This window comes from Trichoplusia ni, chromosome 11 (genome assembly GCF_003590095.1).
Source record: "Trichoplusia ni isolate ovarian cell line Hi5 chromosome 11, tn1, whole genome shotgun sequence".
NCBI lineage: Eukaryota > Metazoa > Arthropoda > Insecta > Lepidoptera > Noctuidae > Trichoplusia > Trichoplusia ni.
Genome location: NC_039488.1, coordinates 6355100 through 6377770, shown reverse-complemented (window position 1 = coordinate 6377770; position 22671 = coordinate 6355100). Strand labels below are relative to the sequence as shown.

Here is a 22671-nt window from a genome sequence, read left to right as displayed (position 1 = left end):
CTGTGTCTGTGTTGTGTTTAGCTTTTTCTAATATAGTCATAAAAGATTTATAATATATTGAGAGTTTTCAACAATCATACAAACTTATTATAGATCCGATGATCAAAGAATAGTTTTGATCATCGGACTGTGGGCTGAAACAAGAAACTATTTTTTGTCCAATCTTTCTAATGCATATTTGTAAGCGAAAACAACTGGATGATCGTGCTTAAGGATGGACTGTACACGTCATTATTGTAGGTTTTGAAGGGTGAGTGCAAGCGTTGAAAAGTGTGATTGAGTATAAGTGATAATGTTGGTAAGTATGAGTGTTGATAAGTATGAGTGGTGAGTATGAGTGCGTGTGTATGTGCGTGTGGGTGTATCAGGCGACACTCGCCGTCACCTGATCGTAGTCGACGCGCATGGTGGCGAGCGAGCGCGTCATCTCGTCCTGCACGTCGGCCCAGGCGTCGCCGCCCTCGCGCAGCAGCGTGTGCGTGTACAGCGGCGTCTGCGGGACCTGCGTGTACGCGCGGACCCACGGGCTCGACATCACCTGGACGAGGGCGCACGAGATTATATGTGTGTGTGGAGGCCAACTCATTGAATTATATCAAACACATTGTTTTTGCGTTTTCGATAATAGAGGCTAATGTTTTTGATACTATAGCCGATACGCAGGCAGGCGAAGCTGCAAGCAGCAGCTAGTACTAATAGTCACATAATATAACAACATACACTTGTGAACTTCTGGCGTAGATACAGACACACCTGTTAGTAGTAGTACTCCCTTAGTAGCCCTAATTATTGTGATTATACAACTCAATTAAGGAGTTTATGTGAGCTGCGGCCCTACCAGCTACTGTCACTATTTTATGTCATATTAAAGCAGGAGTAGAGAGATGCCGGTCTATATCGTGTATTGAGCTATCACGTTTCCATTATATTAAAATTACTTGAAGATGTGGTGACAGACCCCCAGTACGTCAAAAATCGTAATATAACGAAACTAACCTGTTGAATAGTCAATCTTTTGGCGGGGTCGACGGACAGCATGCCCTTAATGAGATTCTTAGCTTCGGTGGATACGTTCGACCACTCGGGCTCCGGAAAGTCGTATTGGCCTAGTCTGATGCGCTGGAATACAAATATACATATTCAGTAATGCAGAAATGTTTGAAATAATTTAATTAGCTTATAAGATTTGAAATATAACATTCCATTTAAATTTAGCAGCGCCTGAAAAGGGCACGCACCAACTGTTTCGCAAACATCTATTAGTATGAATCTTTCACGCTTACATTGCAAATAAAATTACGACTTTGAAAAAAATAATATACTTTGTTTTTTTTTATCGAAAAAAAGCACTCATTTTAACTACTTAACCAAATTTAACTTTATTATATTTGCTTAGCTAAAATTAGTGTAATTTGTGAAAATTTCAAATGTCTAGTTATCATGGTTCATGAGATGGAACCTGGTGGCAGACTGTCAGACAGCGGAACCATAATAATAATTTATTTTTACCATAAAAAGGTGTTTTGACTTCTCAGAAGCGGCATTTGAAATATAAACAGGATCTTAGTCGTTGAGAAGAGTATGGCTTTGTTACCTTTTTCATCCCTGGTGATATAGCCAGTCCATGGTTGGAGTAGAAAGGCGGGAATCCACACAGCAGGATGTACATCACAACTCCTAAAGACCAGATGTCACAAGATTTGTCATATTTTTCTGGTCCAAGCACCTGTAAAAAAAAGATATCTTTTTTATTTCGTATACTTTTTGTTTTCTTTAAAATTTCTGTAACCCATGCCGAAGGGAAGGGATAAATTGGTCATATGACCAAATATATCTCTCTTTACGCTTTGGCGGATTAAAGGAATTGTTAATGTTCTTTTGGCTTATGTCTTATGCATAGATTTGAGAATGATTTTAACTGTAAAATACTGTATGTAAGTTCGACTCGCGATCGCCGCTTCAGCTCATGAATAAGGACCCCGGTTGGGTTCGAAACTATTCAGACAACCCCGAGAGTGAACCATTGCATCCTCACCTATGAATGATCCTCACTAAATTACAATTAAAACTTTCAGGGTAGATAAACAGAGGCTACAAAATCTTCAATATCAAATCTAAAAACTACCTTACCTCGGGAGCCACATAATAAGGTGTATAGCAAGGAGTCTGCAACGTATCAGCTGGCGTCAAGGTCTCCTTAGCGAAGCCGAAATCGGTCAGTTTGAGGACGGCGTTGGGCTGAGTGCTGGAGTACAGCAGGTTCTCGGGTTTGATGTCCCGGTGGGCGATGTTCGAATCGTGGAGGTGACGGACAGCTACACATATTGAGTGCATTATCTGAAAATAATGTTTTTGGTTTAGGTTGATGAATTTAGGTATATAATCAAATGATGACAGTGACTAATGGAGTTGTCAAACACAATCTGTCCTTCGTGTCGCGGGTTTGATCCCAGCGTAGGGCAAGGATTTGCGTGATCAACGAATGCTTGTTCTGAGTCTGGGTTTTAAACACTCTTGTTTGTATTTTTGTTTGTCGTTCCGGTTGGATTTTTGTAACTCAATTTTGAGACAATTCCCGATAAGCTAGCATGCTAAAATTTTCATGGCAGCTTCAAACTCGATGACAATGCAAGTTACAACTATAAAAACGGCTGGACCGATATTGATAAAATTTGAATGGTAAGTAAAACGTGGGTATTTCGTTCTTTAAGTATGTTTTTGCTTACCTCAGCAGCCTGTCGTTCAGTAAAAGCTCCTTCCCTATTATCCTGGATCCTCTGGAACAGCTCGCCTCCGTCCATGCACTCCATGACGACCAGGAGACATCCTCGGCCACCGTAGGAGTTCTCGTACACGTCTATCACCTGTAAAAAGATGATGATGATGATCATCTTAAGTATATGAAAATAAATAGGTAGGTAAACATTACTACAAGGATACACGTTTGATCCCAGCGTAGGAGAAGGTAGCATTGGTGTGTAATATGTATGATCCACAAATGCTTGTTCTGCGTATAGGTGTTTTGAGCGCGAGAGTTGAATGGTTGATTTTACTGTTTAGAGCGGGAATGGTGATTAAATGGGTAAATAGTGTTCTAAATCTATGATTAATACAGAAATATTCCGAAAACCTAACGTCGGAATGGCTAACCCGTTTGTCTTTAATATTAATTATTAAACGGTTTTCTCGCTCGCATTTATCAGACCCTATTTGGGCTATCAGGACAGAAGAATACTGGCTACTAAAAAAGTTCTATCAAATAATTATAAATCCGCCTGATGAAAGATAAGACAATCCTTCCTTTTCAATATCTCAGAAGCAGCATATATTATTGTACTATGTAACAATTTTGTGTATTTTATATGCTTTTATTGGTCTTGCCATCCTGATTGACACTATATTTCATATTTAAAATTATTGTTGTAAAAGTTGGCATAACTTTTTTTCGCTTAACGACAAATAAAAATATAATAATGAGGTTAACAATGAGTATCAGTAATAACCGCAAACCATTACCAATTCTCCCTGGGCGTGACAGTTAAAATTATGAGTTCGACATGGCGTTTCGAATTATTACGTTAATGTGTTTATGTCATTATTATCGGTGACTAAGGGAAAAATTTACTATTTATGGAAATGTATATATTTTTAAAACGAGTTTTTTAAAACCGCATTTCGGAATCTTCGTGCCACGGGAGGTTTTACAAACATTCAGTCACATGCTCAAATACACCCAGACCCAGGCCAAGCATTCGTTGATTACAAAAATGCTTGTCCTATGCGGGGATCGAACCCGCGTTACGTCGCTCTCAGTGGGTTTAGCGTTGTGACCTCAACCACTCGGCTATCCGTGCAGTCAAAATAAATGTAAAGTTCTATTTAATAATATTTTTTTTAGATATTGCTAATGTTTCAAATATTCACAAAAAAAACTGGCTTACCCTTATCAATGTCATTATTTTTATTTTCCTTACATTTCTTGCCATTATAATTCTTTACTTTACTCTGACACAAAAGTAATATCTTACATCTATTTAGCAATTGAATGACGATGTAAAATAACTTATCTCTACTAATATCAAGAGGAATGTGAGTTTATGTTGCTGTTTTTATCTCAGGGATTATCTCAGAACTACAAAACCGATTTTGAAAGTTCTTTTACCTATAGAAAGCCTCGTTATTTTTTAATAATTGCCTATATTAACCTGAGGGAGCTCAGGGCTAGATGAGTTCGTGGCTAAGCTATAACTGCATAAGTGAATCGATGACAGCTTAAGCTACGCTGGACACAGTTGGTCCGTAGATGGCTGACCATCATTGTCATAACGAGTTCCTCCGTGTTTCGGAAGGCACGTTAAATTGTGGGTCCCGGCTGTTCGTACATCTTTGACAGTCGTTACAAGTAGTCAGAAGAAAGTATGACAACCAGTCTAACGAAGGGGTATCGTGTTGCCTAGGTAAATGGGTTGAGGAGGTGAGATAGGCAGTCGCTCCTTGTAAAACACTGGTAAAAGGTTGGGAGGTTGGGAAAAGGCTAAGCCGATGATGATAGGCTATATTAACACGAAAATAGCCTTACGTCCTAGGACGTGGGCACGTGTCAGAAATATAAGAGGAAATACTTCGTCTTGGTTTATAAGGCACATGTAATATCTTAAGCTATAAAATGACTATGTAAATTTTTTTATCGGATATAAAATGTATTGTTGAATGATCGTCACGTGCCTGAAAGTATTATGTGATTCGTTTCTTTCTTATCAGATGCTTATTAACTATTGTTAAGTGGAGATGTAATCTGTGTGATAATGTAATGAAGTTTAATGATGAGTTTTTTAAGCTTTCTTTTTTAGGATTTCCGTACTTAAAAATGAAAAAGGTTTCCGCTTTATTTTCGTCTGTTAGTTGTGAGGTCGTATCACGTAAACTATAATGTCTAGACAGCTATAACAATAACGTTACGTACCACCATAAAGAAGGGCGACCAATTTTTGTTTCGAATATGATTTCATTTAGTTTTTTTAAGGAGTCCTAACTATTGTAAATCGGACTAGCACATGAAAGGTTTTTTTTAAACAGAACGCACAAGGTCAATAATAAAAAAGACAAAAACTATTCAAAGTAGGACTAGTAAGTAGCACATTTTGAAGGTCAAAATACAATGGGCAGCTCATAAAGTCACCCACCGCGCACCATTTCCTAAGTGCCCTTGCTGCCGGTAAAGACAACAACGAACTCCCTATGACAAAGAATGGAAGGCGGTGCATCATATTAACCTGATCAAAGAGTAAGGAGGGTTTAAGTGCAATCCAGTGAGTCATCTATGGATACACGAAATAACCAGCTATTCGTTCATTAGACAGCTAGTCTAGCCAGTCATTATATACCTTGTGAAGCTAAATGACAGGCAAAACTTGCAAACATATGTCGTTTTGTGATACATGTTGAAATTAATTTTCTTCAGTCATGGAGACAAACATAAAATATTTTGCTGCTAAAGAAAGATAATAAAGGCTGATAAATATGTTAGGGAGATAGGCTTTTAATGTTTACTGTAAAAGATATATTCTTTGCGTAGATTATACTCTCTATTTGGCACTTGACTGGCAAGAAAGCTCAACAGTGGAATTTAGATTTCGGGTTTTACGAAGTATTTTACTTACTAAAATAAAGCAAAAATAAATAAAATAATCTGATAACTGACTTTGTTTGCGGATTTTTGACTTGATTAACTCCAGCCAAACTCGGCTTTTATGATATAACAGAGCGATACAATTTTAAGAACTTATAATAAGAGCTTCAAATTTGAGTTTCAGGATTCGGCAATCATAAGCGATAGTCACAGATTACTAAATAGTTATGCGATAGTTTAGATTACAGTTCACATTAACTTATGACACCCATCATACCGCATGTCAAAAGAAAACAGCTGATAAATACAGATAATATAACCAAACCAGTATTATCCAGACAAGATAAGTGATAACCTATTAGCAAAGCCACGCTGTCTCACGGTAGCTCAAACTTCAAAGTGCCTAGTAATTAGCACGCTGTAGGTAGATGCAACAGAAACTGAAATTTGGACTTCAGATCTAAGTGTAGACTGGATAATGTATTTAATTGTACGTTTATGGACGTTATTGTACGTTTTTTCCAAAACCAGAGTATTTAGGAAGCGGGGAATATTGGACGATACGGGGTGCTTTTCAGAGTAAGTTTGTAGTTTTAAACTTGCTACTAGTAGATTTTTTGTGAATAAAGTTCTTAGAGGAAGAAGAGAGAAAGGTATATAAAGAAACTGAAGGTAAAGGTAGAAGTGACAACATATAAGGATGTGAAAGAAATGGCACAGGATAAAGAAAGATGGAAAACGCTACACCGACAAGTGTCTTTCATGATGGTAATGTTCCGTAAACTTGATATAATGTATTTTGTTAGTTCATATCACAAACCTGAACAACTTCACATTGCCAAAGATAAAAAAAAATCCTTCAATAGAACTTTTCTAAATGTGTTCTACAAACATAAATTTATTTTAATCCTTTCTGTCTTTCACAGATAAGCGGGGACACAGACTAACAAAAAACATAGATTTCAATCTATTCTTCTTTGGCAACAAAACTTTGTCATTCCAAGAATTTGCAAGACGTTTTTTCATCAACATCACCACACAATATACGTCCACATCTGAACATAGGCCTCCTCAATTGCACGCCATCGAGATCTATCTTCGGTTACTCGCATCCAGCTCCTGCCAGCCATATTTAGTATTGATAATTAACTCCTGTGGGTGGGATGTGCTGGCGAAATCTAGTGAAAAGGTACAACACATTTCACCACGTCATGGGGGCGTTACAAGTCCACTGCGTAATTGCTCTCTTATCGGCTGCTAATGAGTCATCGCTAATAGCTATTGTGATTGGGTTCATGTATTCGAGATTACGAGGTGATTTTCTAGGATTGGAATCCGATCGATAGATAAAAAGAGTTTTGTTCACTCAATGATCGTAAGGTCACAATTTTAAAAAGCGCTTAGTACTGCTTTTTCTTTAATGGAATGTTTGGCAGTATTTATTGAGTAGTGGGTGAGGATACGACGAAAAGGCCACTGCGAGCGACGTGTCACAGGGTCGAGAAAGTAGGACAAGTGTTTGTGTGATCCAAGAATGCTTGTCCTGAGTCTAGGTGTCTTTGTGCATGTGACTTGAATGTTTGTGAAATTCCCCGTGACACAAGAATATTAAAGACCATATTGAGAGTCGTTTCTTTAAAAAATACAGTCTTTATAATAATCTACTGCAGTATTATAACATTATAACAAACATACAATTCATAAACATTGTAACTACAATCGGTAGTGAGAGACATAATAGCCTATTGTTCAATAGTTATTGGCTAACGAGCCATTCATTTAAGGTCATTGTTTCAGACTAATCGATAAGTTAAGCTACGCCCATTGAGGTGTGGAATCGGATGGGTGACTTGCAGTTCGCAAAATATTTCAGATTGGGTTTTTTGAGATTAAAATGATAAAGCATCTTAGCTTGAGGAAAATTGTGTCACCATTCTATTATAGCTTTTTGTTTTGTTTTTTGTGAAACATAATTTGCGGTCTATTTGGTATTTGATCTGATTATTTTTACTATTTACCTTGGCCTATTAACAGAGGTCGGGGTTCGGCTTTCAGTCTTACTGGGTTAAGTCCAACACCAAATGGTCATAAATCGACCGACTGTCGTCTTTCCGAACTGTCTGACTTGAAAAACCAAAATTTTGATTCATCTATATGAGAGGTAGGTCAAGGTTTACAGGATGACCTCTATAGGCCATCTTGCTTTCACCACTGCGACAATTTTGGGAGTTTATGTCAGGCACTCTAGTCTACACGTATTATCTTAACTCATAATCAAAATTTATCACTTGAAACCTTTTTTACCCGGAGAAATCCACATGGACTTTCTCCGCCCTGGGGAAGACCGTCAATTATGCCGGAATCCTACCGGCTAAAAGTACAGGAGTGCTTCACCCTTCCCTTGTACCTGAGACCACGGTAACGCGATGCAAACTACTGCGATCCCAGGCAAGGACGCTCCTTTCTGAAGCCGCATTAACTGACACCTGTCTCACTAATATAATATCCTTATCAAAATCGTACAAATTATGCGGGTTTCAAGGCAGTTCATTGTTTCCACTGGGACACACCGAACTCAAGCGATTCGGTGGTTTTCGTTGGTTTCATTGTAGATCCTGGCTCACAGGAGTTGCAATGACGGGCATGTGTGGCGGGCTGGTCCCAATAAAAGATCCTTATCAAATTACGTATCGATAGGAGATTGTGGGTAAGTTCTAACGAGCGCTCATCGTTATTCACGATTTCGGCTGTTTGACGTGGATGATGAATCACTGATAATATTGGGCTGTGGACGTAGATTAGTTATCTGTAAGTGGGTTTTGATGTGGTTTGAAAAATATGACACTAACATTTTGGTTTCGCATCTAATTTATGACTGTACCAATCGTTGATTCTCGAGTTTTCATGTCTAGTTATCGCTGTTCGTGAGACACGGCCTGGTGACAGACAGAGTCAGTTGTAGACGGCAGAGTATTATAAAATTACCTACAGTAACCAAGGTATTTTTTATGCGGAAAAATACACCTAATCCTTCAAATACCAAGCTTGCGACATTTTAAGCAAAAGTAATGTCTAGAAGTAATACTCGGCAGCTGATGAAAGATGCATAAATAACAGCCGGGACCTATAAATTAACGTGCCTTCCGAAATACGGAAAAACTCGTTATGACATAGATGGTCACCCATCTACAGGCATACATACATACATCTAGTGTAGCTTAGCTTACCTAGTGATCGATCAACTTGTGAAGGTGTAGCTTAGCCAATACAACCCTTCTTTTTCGAAACAAAAAACACTGGCAAGTAAAGAAACAGGATCGGGTAAAGTGGCGCTCTTTCGTATCAGAGGCCAAGACACAATTTGGGTCGCTGAGCCAATGGAACAAGTATGAAGTGTATTTTTTTAATAACTATCGTGAGACTGAATCATTATTAAATGATGTAACGGTTTACTCACGCGTATTCATCGGGGGTGCCCGCACGACTTGCGACCCCGCCGCTTTAGCTCATGATTAAGGACTCCAGTTGGGTTCAAAACTAGTCGGGCATACCTGATACCCAAATACGCGTGAGTAAACCGTTACATCATTTAATAAAGTATGAAGTAGTTACCTGAACGATGTGAATACAGCCGCGCGCTCTCCAATGCAGCTCAACCTCCCGGCGTGCCTTTGTATTGTCATGCAAGACTTTCAATGCACGCTTAGCACCGGTCGTCTTCTCTTTGCATTCTACGACCTGTAAGGAACGAAAGGGATTTTTAGTACTAAGTGATTGGAAAGAAATTGGGGATAGAAAGTGACATCATTGAACGAAACTTTGTTGAATTGTTTTGCAGTGTATTTAGTGATAATTATTTATTTTGTAGTGGTTTAGTCAGTTCAAATCGAGAGCCTGCCGCCGCGTTCGGTCATGATTAAGAACTGCGTTTGGGCTCGATAAATACGCATAAATAAATAGTTATGAATCTGCCTCGAAACATAATAAAAATAAATGATGTTATAAATGTCGCTGTTGATGAAGGTGTACATCTTGCCACTTATTAAATAAACTTGAATCTTGCATGAGAAAGAAATTATGGCAAAATAACATCAACAGGTAAAATTATTTTAAAGTCATATCAATTAAGCTTATTCAATGTAAAGTCTTTCCAAAGGTCTTCGATTAAAGATCGCATTTAGTCATAAGACCGCATTTCACTTCAATAATCGTCAAATATGTATATTTTGCTTGAATATACGTCAAATAATGTAGAAAGAAAAGTCATGTACTTATGCAAAAAAGAGACGCTCTTTATTACAATAAATAAATGAGTAAATAAATTATCACAAAACACATTAATTTGATGTCCTTGTGAAAGTACCATATAATTAAAATTGAGTTGCTTTCGAAAGCTCAAATCAATCACCTTACAAAACCGTTTGCGTTGGCTATTAAAAACGCATATTAAATACGTTTCCAAATGCAGTGGGCATGTATGAACATGTATGTAATATATCATACCTTACATAAGCCGATAAATAACACGCCGACGCGTAAATTTTTGGCACGATATCTCAGTAAACTTGACCTGAATCGCGGCCCGTTGAAAACGACGCTTTCTTTGTTGATCGCTCATGAAGTTTTATGTCAGCGGCTTTCTATTTGCGTTAAATAGACTAAGGTTGATAGTCGTTCTAGATTTTAGACTTAAGTAATAAAATCCTAGTAATATTATAAAAGCAAGATGTATGTATGTATGGATCAATGTGCCTCTTTCAAAAACCAGAGAACGGATTTATACGAAACTTGGTAGACAGATAGTATAACACGTGGGAGTTTCAAGTTCCCGTGGGATCATTTCGATTCGTAGCGGGCGGGCCCGTAAGCAACAGCTAGTTTTAAATATTTCAGAACTTTGGAGAATTTTCATTTTACTGACATGTTCTCTACGAATTGTATTTGCCATAAAAGGCTAGATTCTAAGTAACCTTGACAAATTGTTACCCTAACAGATATTTTACTAGGACGAGTATGAATGTATTGAATGACTCTTATTTAAAGTATGCGCAAATCGTAACAGTTTTCAGAAGCCGTTAAAAAGGGGAAATCCTCTAAGAAGAAATTGTTATGTTTTAGGAAAACATACTGGAGTGATGCCAAGTTTATATCTCAGAGTTCACTAGAAACTAGATTAAACACAGAATGCAATAAATATGAATGAAGTTAAATCAAGACCGTAGCACCGGGAATATATTGTGATCACACGTGTTAAGCTAATAATTTAGCTATCGAAAATGTGGTAACTAGATGGGGGTCTATAATACCCGTAGCAAACTTCCCCTCTGCATCAATAAGGAAATTAAAAGTACTGGTCTCTGAAGTACAATTGTATGGCCCAGTCTCATTTTTGTCCAAGACCGAAGAAATATTAGCATCCCCAAGCATGCAGAAACTTGATAAGGATTGCTATTTGGAATAATGATAATCTTGAGGTCGTCCCGTTTCCGGAAAAAATACTTATTTTGTCTATTATATTGGAAGACACAAATCAATTGGAATTCTTCAAGAAGAAATAGCAGCAAATTGAATAAAACTGATTTTCCAATGGGAGCTTATAAGGAATGACGAGGATTAAATAATCTGTGGCATCAACCTCACATCCAAAAAACTAGCGTTATAATAATATCAGGAAACACCTGTTCTATTGTTTCTGAAGAGTGTCGAATCAAATTAGGTAATAGCCGAAAAACAAATAGGTACTTTTGCCATCAATCACAAAGTTACGAGAAGTTTTGTATTGGAAAAGATTACGAAGCAATATCATAAAGTGATTCAATTTGAGAGTAAAATGGTTTGTGGTTAGTTGAATGTTAGTTTGGATAATTATCATACATTTAAGGTACGCTCGATTTTGTCATTGTCAATAGAAATCTCACCAGAATCTGTAAAAACTAGACAAATCTCGATAGAGTTGTTTGTTTATCTTTAAAAAGTAATGAAATCTAGACAAAGTCGCGCTAAGTCTAATGTTCCTTACTGCGATTTCTTTATTATTATAGTTCGTTTTGTGACTGGTCCGTTGAAGGGAATAAAAAGATGCACCCTTCTAAGGGATTTGTATAATTTTGTACCCTTGAACGCCCAAGTCACATGTCACGGCACGTCCAGGGCGAAGGAAGTCCATTAGGATTGTCACCGAGGAACAGAGAAAAGTATATTGAGACCTTACAAGCAAAGAAACTCATCTAGAAGTTCATATAAAAGTATGGAGATTAAACACGAAAGCCAAGTATAGACCTTCATCACACCTACATAAGCATGCGTTATTGAAGACGAAAGTCGTTGGGTAGATAATACTCTCCTTATAAAGAAACTGTTTCGCCGAGCTACTAATAGGAGGATTACAACAACAAACAACAAGCTAATCGCTAACCTTCACTGGTTGGCACTGCTAGAAGATAAAGATCCTCGCAAACCAGATATAAAAATAGACTAAGCCACTTCCTAACCTTCGTTTAAGCTCACGTTCAAGGATGGAATCCAGCCAAAGCCGTTAAGTCGACAGAGCCTTGATAAAGTCGGCCAAGGACAGTCTGCGTCGAGTCAACAGAAGGAATTTACGGCATTTTATAATGGTTTCCTGGTTATTTTTACTTTATAATAAAGACTGATCCTTGGACAGGAACCGTGAGGGTTGAATGGTGAAGGTTGAGTTGATAATCGAGGTCAAATGTGCAAAAAGAGGAAGGGATGGTGTTTTTTACAACAAACGAAAAAACGTTATCTTTCAATTTTCTCTTTAAGTATTGTATTGTATTTTAAGTAGATTGATTTATCAATTTTACCGTATTGTACCAACATTCGGAGGACAATACACACAACGTGTAAATTACGTGAAAGCTGATACGAGGAAAAATAAAGAACGACCTTTATTCTCAAACGTAATAATGATGTAAATGAAAGGTGAAAAGAAGATGGTATCTTTTTGGGATAGAGAAATTGTAGCAAAATCTACATCTGCAATATAAGAGAAGTTTAATGGAGATATTTTATCTTTCGATCAAAGTTTTTGGTAGCTTAGTTGGTAAAGCGAATGGTGGAATTGAAACAGGTCGTAGATTTTAGTCTTATATAAGGTGCAAGAATTCTTCATGCACCCACTTACATTTATGTAACAAAAATGTAGTTTACAAAAGCTTGTCAAGATTAAACTGTAAAACAAAGCTGAAACATGGCTACTGAATTCCAGAAATATTCCCGAACACAATAATGAATGAACTAACACATATGAAATGCGTTGTGAATTGACTGACGTACGAATTACACACAGTTTATGTGCATAACATAGCCCTAATTAAACCGTGCGTATTGATAATATTTGTGACGTATATTCCTATGAATAACGTGTATGACGCAAGTGGTCATACATAAAAGGTACTGTTTTGCTCGGATTGTGTAGTTTGCGGATATGTTAAATTGTACGGACGTATGTCAAATGTATCTATTATGAGTTTTATTTTTCTTGACGACTTGACGCTGGGTTTTTCAACATGATAGGTGTTCCATGGGGATTTTGGAGTATTATGTTTTTAAGTTATGACGGCTCGCGTGCCCGGCTATAGCCGCTTCTCGAATCCACGTAGGACAAGCTTATCCTGAGCCAGAGTGTCATAAGAATGTGACTTGAATGATTGTGAAGGCCTGTACGAAACAAGGATTCATAGATTAGTGCGCGAAACGCTTTAAATCACTATTATGTGAGAGCACTATAAGTAGTGTAAGCACTGAGAGCATTGTTTCCAATTTTTTATTTATTTTGCACAAAACGCAACAACAATTCGGTTTAGGAAATTGTATGATTAATGTTATCCCCACAAATTCTTATTAAGTATGCATATACCGTAAAATTCTTAATAAATCTTCTTATCCCTGACCAGCAATATATCCATTCCTTCTTTATTTATGTAGCCTTTTCCATTAGCAGAAGTTTATTTATCGTCCGATGTTAAGTAAGTATCTACATTAACTACAAATTGCGACACAAGTATAATATGTGTTAATTAAAACGGGTTCTACATAACAGCGTATATTTGCAGTAAATTGCAAACAGCGATGCATTATCAGTTACGGGGTATTTGCCAATTGCGACGCAAAAGCTAATATTTATTTTGAATGGTAGATGATAAAGTGAAGATGATTTTTTATTAACTATTTTAATAGTTTTTAATCCTGACCGGTTACAACTTAATGGACCTATTGTCTGGATTCGTATTTCTCTGCCTGAAAACTTTCTAATCATACATTCATTTTTAAAAGAGGAGAAGGAGAATTTGGAGTTTCTTGCCGGCTCTTCCCCATAGGAATGACAATTTTGGAACCACGCAACGGCCTATATAAATAAAAACTTTTTGATTATGATTGTTTCTTAGCTGCAAAAGGTTTTGCACTATGATGTTTCAGGATTTCTCTCAAGAGACTACAAGAGATTAATATGTGAGAATTTGTGTAAATGTATTTGTCTTCACATAAACGGCTGGACCAGGCTCATTGGATTATTACATGGGCTTTCATCCAAATTCGTTAAAAGCGGGTATAGTCTTTGCTTCTATAAGCGACATTCAAGGGGCGAGCAACACGCTAATGTAATATAATTATTTTCCCTCTGTGTAAGTAAGATGCCATTAGACGGAGTTTACTTCTCGCTTTGACTGGTTCAGATTCAGGAAATACTTAAGGCATTTAAAGAGGGTAAATATTTAAATGTATAGGTATTTAATAATTATTTAAGTGGAATGCCATAAATGTCTTGCAAATTTTCCTCAACCGATATGACTAATTCATTTGCGGTAGGTCTAGCTGTATCATTTGTCCAATCATTTTAGCTTATGGTCACTGTATTTATAAGGGCAATTAGCTGCACGTTGCATTGTTTAATTATTATGTACCGGTTGGTCTAGAAGTTATCACACTGACTGCTATTAATCGGAGGTCGTAAGTTTGATTCCCACCCAGAATACGTGTTTGTATGATATAGTATCATTAGCAAGATCATCTTAGAGCCCGAGTATTATTTGCATAGCTTGAGTGTTTTTTTTGCCAAAAAAAAACCTATTCAAATAGCAAATTTTGGTGTAACGGACGGAATTTGCATTGCATTCGCAGTGTCTTTCACAAACTCTATAAATAACCTCTAGATTTTACTCGACATAGAGTCCCTGAAGATTTTGGATATTGCATTAACATTACGCTACATTCTTGTGGGAAAATACACATATTATGTCATATTTTAGGGTGCGTTTCCACCAGAGATGTGCGATGGAAATGTGTCGAGCGAGGCCGTCTGTTGAGCCGTGTCTACTCGAGCTATGCTGATCGTTGCGAGGTAAATGAAGCGATTCTATTAGCCTGGCCTGTTGGTATAGTGAACTGAACCCTAAGTGGGTTCGATTCTCACCCAGGAAAATGTTTGTATGATGAGCACGATCATTTGTTCTGTGTCTGTATGTATGTATTTAGAAACATATAATATTACTATCAGTTGTCTTGTACTCATAATACAAGCTTTGCTTACTTTGAGGCGTTGCGTGAAAGTTTAAGAATATCATTATATTAGAAATATAAACACATCCCTCGCTCCGCTTCCTCGCTCATCTCTGGTGGAAACGTAGCCTTAGAGAATGACGCGATGCGATTGTGAATTGATACGATAAGATCTGAATTGGGACTATGGTGCGTAAATGTGTAGGTGTGGGGCGTACGTTTATAAATACATGTTTGTGGTGGTTGATTGGGTGTAAATATAAATGCATATGGTTGTGGTCGTAGAGAAATTATATCGTGATATTCACGGGACACGAATGTTTTTGAGGTATTGGATATCCAGGAGAAGTATGTGGGCAGGAATATTTTGAAAATATCAAGCAATGAAGTATTGTAAAATAAATCTAGTGAGCGACACTCATTCAGACCAGCGGTTTTAGATTATAATGAGCTTATTATTTTCCACAGCAATAATGCGACCCTGCAGTCAGTAGCTTAGTTTTTATCCTACTACTGTAAAGCCGAATAGAAAATGTAATGGATTTGGCAAGCTGATTAAAGTTGTTCAAAATGTTTTTGAATGTTAGCACTGGTTCAAACGTATTACAACAACACAGAAATTAAAATACACGCGATGTAGCATGTTATGTCATCGGGCATTGTGTTTTAAAAAGAAACTGATTTATATTCGAAACAAAAAACTGTTAAAAGTCGCCTTGCATATGTTTCATAATACTCGGTCTTCAAAATATCAAATAAAAGCGAGATACAACATTAAGTGTATAGCTGTATCTCTTTCCAACAGTTACCGAAATATTGTTTCAAAAGCTCGTGGTACAGGGACTGACGTAATATTGTTGATGAATATAAGTGAAATGCGTCGTGAGCGTGATCAAAGGTGCCAAATATATCCGAAGATTAACCTAATTAAAAGGGTGTTCCGAACCCCGTAACCTTTACTTACTCGATCATATTTTAAAACGTACTCTGTTCACTGTTCACTGATATTAAAATAGCTTTACTCTTTTGGGGATAATTTCATTTTATCAATTTATGAGAGTATCAAAAGAAGGTTTAATTTAGGTATGTTTAGAGATGTGTGCAGTGGTGCAGTTTGATTCATATATTTCAGTTAAAGGCTTCTGTGATCTTAATTAATTAATATTTATAAAGTGATTAGATTAAGGATGCTTTTGGAGGTAATTTCTGTATCCACTGAAGAAATTTTAAATATCCCTTTTACCTGTAGAGATAGAAAGCATGCTATTTGCGAATGCTGTAACTAATAACCACTATTAACAAATAAAATGGTTTAGCGCCCATCGAAATGGACTGGGGTCTAGTTAAATATAAATGCTATGTCATTGGTTGGATGTCCAGGGCTCCAACTCCGCTATTAAGAGAATACGAATAGTATAATTTCAATTCAATATATCAATTCATTCATCGGCATTAGGGCCCAGATTTTAAGAGTAACTTGTCTCAAACGATACAAATACATAAAATAATGGTCCTTTGACTATATCACTTTGTAAACTATTTGTCTTGTGACTCAAACTCCATCCGTTCATGAGTTAAATAACTTTTACAGGTGTAAAGATTTTTAGCTATGCTATGACCTGGCAACGATGTGCTGCTAAAATATTTGAACTAGACTTTCAACAGGTGAGCTGCTGCCAAGTTTTATTGTTTACAGATTTTTTAATTAGAAGAATTTGTTAAGAGGATTTATTTATAGACTAGCTGTTGCTCACGACTTTTTCCTGCGATGTATGAAGTGTCAAGCAGGATTTTTTTGTTAAAGAGACGAAAACGATTTTTTTACCGTAATATTTTTTTTATAATAAAATTTATCTATGTTTCTTCTCATACCTCCTAGGTTCATGACGACCGATTCAGTAGTTTTCGCGTGAAAGCGTTGTGCAAACTTACATTGACATTTATAATATTAGTGGGGATAGGGATACAGCTAAGTCTGATAAAACTGAAAACTCCCACATAGATTGAGAAAATGTTAGCCAGATCGCACACAAACCTATTTGAAAAGCTATTCAGCTAACGTAGTTCGTAAAGTTTCGTTTAAATTCAAAGGAACGACTGCCTTTGAAGTTTGCTATGAAAATAACTAAAAAGCGCTAGTTTTGCTTCGGACCTCTTTCATTTGCTCCTTTCAAAGAAACTACTACTTTGTAATTGGCTTTGGGAATAGAAAAATAAATTGGACCGGCTTTGATCTCTCTAAGTTTTCAAATTAATGGAGAGAAACAAGCTGTTTACGGACACTCATCATCATCATCATAGCTTTTTCCTAACATAGTTAGAGCTACTTAACTTCCACTCCAACCAGATGCAGCTAAGTACCAGTGTTTCACAAGAAGCGACTAACTATCTGACCTCCTCAACCCAGTTACCTGGACAACCTGATACCGCTTAGTAAAACTGGTTGTTAGACTTTCCAGCTTATGACTACCCCTAACGACTGCCTATCTGAACTCCTCAACCCAGTTACCTGGGCAACACAATACCCCTTAGTAAGACTGGTTGTTAGACTTTCCAGCTTCTGGCTACCCATACCGCCTGCCTATCTGAACTCCTCGACCCAGTTACCTGGGCAACACAGTACCCCTTGGTAAGACTTTCCAGCTTCTGATTACCAGTAACGACTGTTAAAGACTAGATGACTATTTTACTATTGAGAAATTTTGTATTACCGAAATTTAATGTGTATCATATATGTATTAGTCATAGCTACAAGTATTTATCTTGGAGTTCTGCAATCATAACATATTCATTATCACATTTCTAGGTGTGAAGGTCGTCTCTGACATATTGATATTAATTGAATTTAATTAAGCGTAGGCAAAGATTAGTACCTCTTTGCTGTCCACTTGTACGTCACGCTATATTGATAGCGTTCTTATGACAGGGTAGTTAAGGTTGATTATTGCTTGTTTTTTAGTTGTAATGCTTGGTTTGATGTATCTGTGTGTAGTTAATGCGAAAAGTTGATGTAACAGATACTAAAGTTCATTATAATTATCAGGCAAATCTCTATTTGAGATGTTTTTAAGTTCCTAATAAAAGGTTTTCTACCTGAAGTTGAAATACTTGGTATAACAAAAATGTTACATAGAAACGAAACATTTTAATTTAAAGATAATCGCAATCTTTTCTCAATAAATCCCCTTACCTTACCTTGACTTGACTTAATACGGCATTATCATGAATTCAAAATTAGTGCGGAAAGGCAAATATTTCTCTTGGAAATAGGCTGTCAAACTTCAGAAGAAAGTTGTATACTTCTAAGGCAGAACAAAACAACTATTTAAACATGTGTACAAATTACTTACACTTCACCCTATATTAAGTACCTATCGATTAATAATGTTTCTGTCGCAGAGACGTTTTAATTTCAGAATTAGCCCTTTCATCATTACAATTTGTTTTTAGATTCGAGGTAGACCGTCTTATTTATCCCTTTTCCAACAAGAGTGATTGTTTTATCTCCCCATATTTACTTAGAGATAATGATTATGATGGCATGGCATTACGAAAAATATGCCTTTAGATATTATATGAAAACCGACGTTAGCGAGGCCGACCCAGACGGAGATGGCGGAATGACCTGGAATCGTTCTTACCGAACTGGTCACTCGCGGCTCATGAGAGACAAGTGAAAGAAGAGTGGGAGGAATGAAAAAGGAGGCCCTGAAAGAGACTATCCATTTCGATCTTTCACTCTCTTTGAATATATTACGAGGCTTGTGGAGGATGTTAAATTAACTAAGGTTTAAAGAGTTTTTGCTAAAATGAGGGTGTGTAATGTATCGGGGCTGAACTGACCAAAAAACCTTGGACTCGTGCTTGCCTTGGCCGGAGGTGCCGGAGAATGTCAACTCAATTGCAAAGACACATGCTCTGCACGCTTCCAGAGGAAAATACCAGATTCTCTATTACAGCGTAAATTCAAGGAATGCTTCAGATCTCAGTGGTATTTGAGACAAAGGGTTTTGCTCAGTAAATTAACAAGGACGAAATGGTGGTGTTATTTTAATCTCTATGAATGGATATTTAACTAAATCTAATAATGTAAATATAAGTCCGTCAGACAGATTTCAAAAAGTATTTAATCTCGTATTTTTCACTTTATCACATCATTAAAATTAAGGAAAATTAAAAGCACTTAGGATGATGAAATGTAAGAAATGTAGTAGGGGACTAGAAACATTAAATACTTGTTAATAAAAAACATACGTAGTAAATGAAGTTACAAAAGATTATAACTTACTCTATCCCTTTCACGAGATAGAATAAAAAATACGTACCAAATTTTTTTTGAAATTCTGTCTGACGGTCTAAACAGCGTTTTTGTCTGTCATATACCCTATTACAAATCTTCTGTACCAGCTGGTAGATCAAGATGGCGTACAACATTTCTCATCTGAACGTCTATACAATATACGTTTACATCAGACGTAATTTGTGTATTATGAAGATTACCATATGCGATTTTACGACGTAGATTAGATCTAGTTACGCTTAAATGAATATTATTATTCGCTTTGATGTCGATGGAGTAAATATTATACATAGTTAAAATTAGATTTTACGAAGGCTTATATTAATAGAAATTCATTATTACGCCATAAAACTGAGCCGTATACAGTGTGTACGACCCTTTATGGGAAGAGTATTGAGGATGTGTAAGAGAGAGCGTACTACATTGTGTTTTTGATGTCTTGTTCTCACAAGAGCTCTCTGTATGAACTAACGCGCAAAACACTGAATGCAATGAGGGCTCTCGATATAGCTTGAGCGCGTACGCTTGACAAATCCCAAGGCATGTGAGCGGTGAAGCCGTAGCCATTCAATAAATTTATGGCAACACATTTAAATTGTTACAGTAATGACTCTAGTTACACGGTTCTAAATTGTCATTAATATGGAAAAGACAACGCAGAAACTCCATAAATAACTGTTTCGAAAGTAAACATTAGTTATATATTATATTCGTCATACTTATAGTTATAGTATCAAATGGCAAAAAATATTTAAAAACCGGATGGTACAGAAACGTGACGCCATATTGCCGTAAGAGACTTCCATTCCATTGTTGTCCAGTTCTTAGTCGCGCCTAAGGAAGTTTTACTTCAAAAAGCCGAAACTTTGATGCACTTAACATCATCAATAGACTTCTATCTCATTCTCCCATCTTGCTGCTAGCCTCAGCAAGCAGTAGCACTTGAAAGCACGTTGTAGTTGCGATATCTTGCAGACACACTCAAATATTTACTTCATGATAATATTTTTGACTGATTACCTGACTCAAAACTGCAATTCATAAACAGTTTGCATCTGATATAAAAACGTGACTGGAAGTTAAAAACCCGTAGTCATACGGAAATGTGCTTAATATTTGATTGTAAGATTAACCTTGGTTTAATGTTTGGCAAAACACGTCAGTGCTTATGTATGAAGTTAAGTATAAGTATGAAACCTTTTGCAAAATTCAAAGCTTGACCAAAGACTTTTAAATTGTTTGGATTTAATTCCTTAGTGCGGGAGTCGTTTAAACAAAAAAAAAAAAGAAACCTGTCTGGTCTAGTCTTCTAGGGATCGCGTGGTAGCAGTGTCAGATTTCAAAAAAGTATATTTTTGTCAATTTATGATTATAATCTATGTAACAATATCTCGAAAGGCACTTGATAGTTATAAATTATGCCTTTGGCGCTAATATTGATGAAGACTCATGTTCTTGAGTAAGATAAGATTACAATAATTTACAGATAAGAGAGAAAACTTACGTTTAATATTCTTTAGATATCTTTTGACAAAGATTGACTGGCGGATAATACCTAGCAAAACGTCCATCTTAATTTTTAAGTAAAAAGTAATATTCAAAGGTTAAAGTATTACTAAAGATAATAACTGACACGTGCCCACTTGATTGGCAGTATTTTTGGGTTAATTTATACCCTGGAAAATAATGTGGCTTTTATTGGTAAAATAATGTTCAATATCAATCCAATAGTTCCCAAGATTACGCCTACAATGTCACGAACTTTACGTCTTTAAAACTTTAGTATAGATTTTCTTTCTGTTTTTTGTCCAATCATTTTTATTTACAGATTGTCGAGTTTTGCAGCACAAATTGTGAACAGTTTTTGTTCAGCAGTTGACCTCTACAGGCTGAATTTTTAGTTAAAGTTTAATTTTGGCTTTTTATACGCTTTGTTCGGTTAAGACAAATCTGTCGTATTTTGTGTATGTCAATCTCAGAGCGTTGTATTTTGGTGCCCTTTTAAAACAATACAGTTTTTTTATTTTGTAACTTTGATCAGAATTAATCGCCTGTCATTTCCACGTGTTTTAGAAGTAACTAATGTTTTAGAAGCAATGGGGTTTCTATTGTGTTTGATAACCGACTATGTTCGAATGAATGGTGGGCGAAACAGGGTGATGACAATTAATTGTTTGGTTGACCTTAAAAATTGATATATTCTAGCTAAGTTTTTATATTTAAACAAGTGAATGTTATATGTAGAAGTTTTGAACAGTTTTTTAAGCTAAGCTAAAACTCACATGTCGATTATTTATCACCGATCCTTGTTACTGATAAATTAGACAAGCCTATCGCTGCCAGATATTTGATGTTATATTAAAAATCACTGTAATTTTCATCCCAAATTAATATTTGACTTGAAAATCCAATCATTGGATGTCCAATTACTTATTATTTCACTGGAAACGAAAGTTTAACTCTAATTTTCTTAGATTGAATACTTTACTTTACTATTACAATAGAGGGTACCACCAAGTACCTACCACTACCTATTAAGAATCCCTACCACAACGGTAAGGTAAAGCATTCCGATGGTTTAGCCGATAAGTGTCCAAGAGGCTAAGTGAGTCCATGAGGATTACCCCGGGTAGAAAAGTGTCCTCTACAATACTATCAGGATACGAGGTCAGGTCAGATTTACCTAGTCCGTTATTAGTCTTTGTATTCTTGTTAAATGGCTAACTAAATGCATGTGCCCGATAAAGCTGTTTGGTTAACAGTGACGTACTTATGTTTTCTCTTTACTATCGCTAAATAAACATCGGCTAGAGATAACGGGTTAATTATATAATGGGGTTTTACTAAAATACAAAGTTAACTTTGTTTTAATATGGTAGGTACATAATTTCGTCTTTAGTAGACGTGAGTAACACTTTAAAAATCATAAATGGTTTGGTCATAAATTTATTTGTATAGTTACTTTCGTAAGGATGATTCATATTCTAATGATGCAATTAGTCGGGAAATCCTGATAAATACACGTGTGTTAACCGTTGCATCATCAACATCATTATCAGCCCATATTCGTCCACTGCTGGACATAGGTTTCCCAAATTGCACGCCATCGAGATCTATCTTCGGCTGCTCGCATCCAGCTCCTGCCATCCTGCGCAGACCATCACTCCACCGTGCCTGAGGACGTCCTACACTAACTTTGCCAACCGATGCATAATTTAAA

General features: G+C 36.5%; 1 protein-coding gene across 2 annotated transcripts in view; it reads right to left on the bottom strand.

Moving 5' to 3' along the window:
• The window catches only part of LOC113498486 (MAP kinase-activated protein kinase 2), a 48769-nt gene that overhangs the window by 1699 nt on the left and 24399 nt on the right, over nucleotides 1-22671 (bottom strand). Inside the window, exons 2-7 of one of the 2 annotated variants that reach the window (XM_026878495.1) lie at nucleotides 9242-9367; nucleotides 2727-2864; nucleotides 2131-2337; nucleotides 1595-1726; nucleotides 997-1119; nucleotides 380-538 (exon numbers count right to left, since the gene is read on the bottom strand). In XM_026878495.1, coding sequence (XP_026734296.1) covers nucleotides 380-538; nucleotides 997-1119; nucleotides 1595-1726; nucleotides 2131-2337; nucleotides 2727-2864; nucleotides 9242-9367 — 885 coding nt within the window. The remainder of the gene's footprint in view (nucleotides 1-379; nucleotides 539-996; nucleotides 1120-1594; nucleotides 1727-2130; nucleotides 2338-2726; nucleotides 2865-9241; nucleotides 9368-22671) is intronic. The other variant, XM_026878496.1, reaches the window with a different exon arrangement.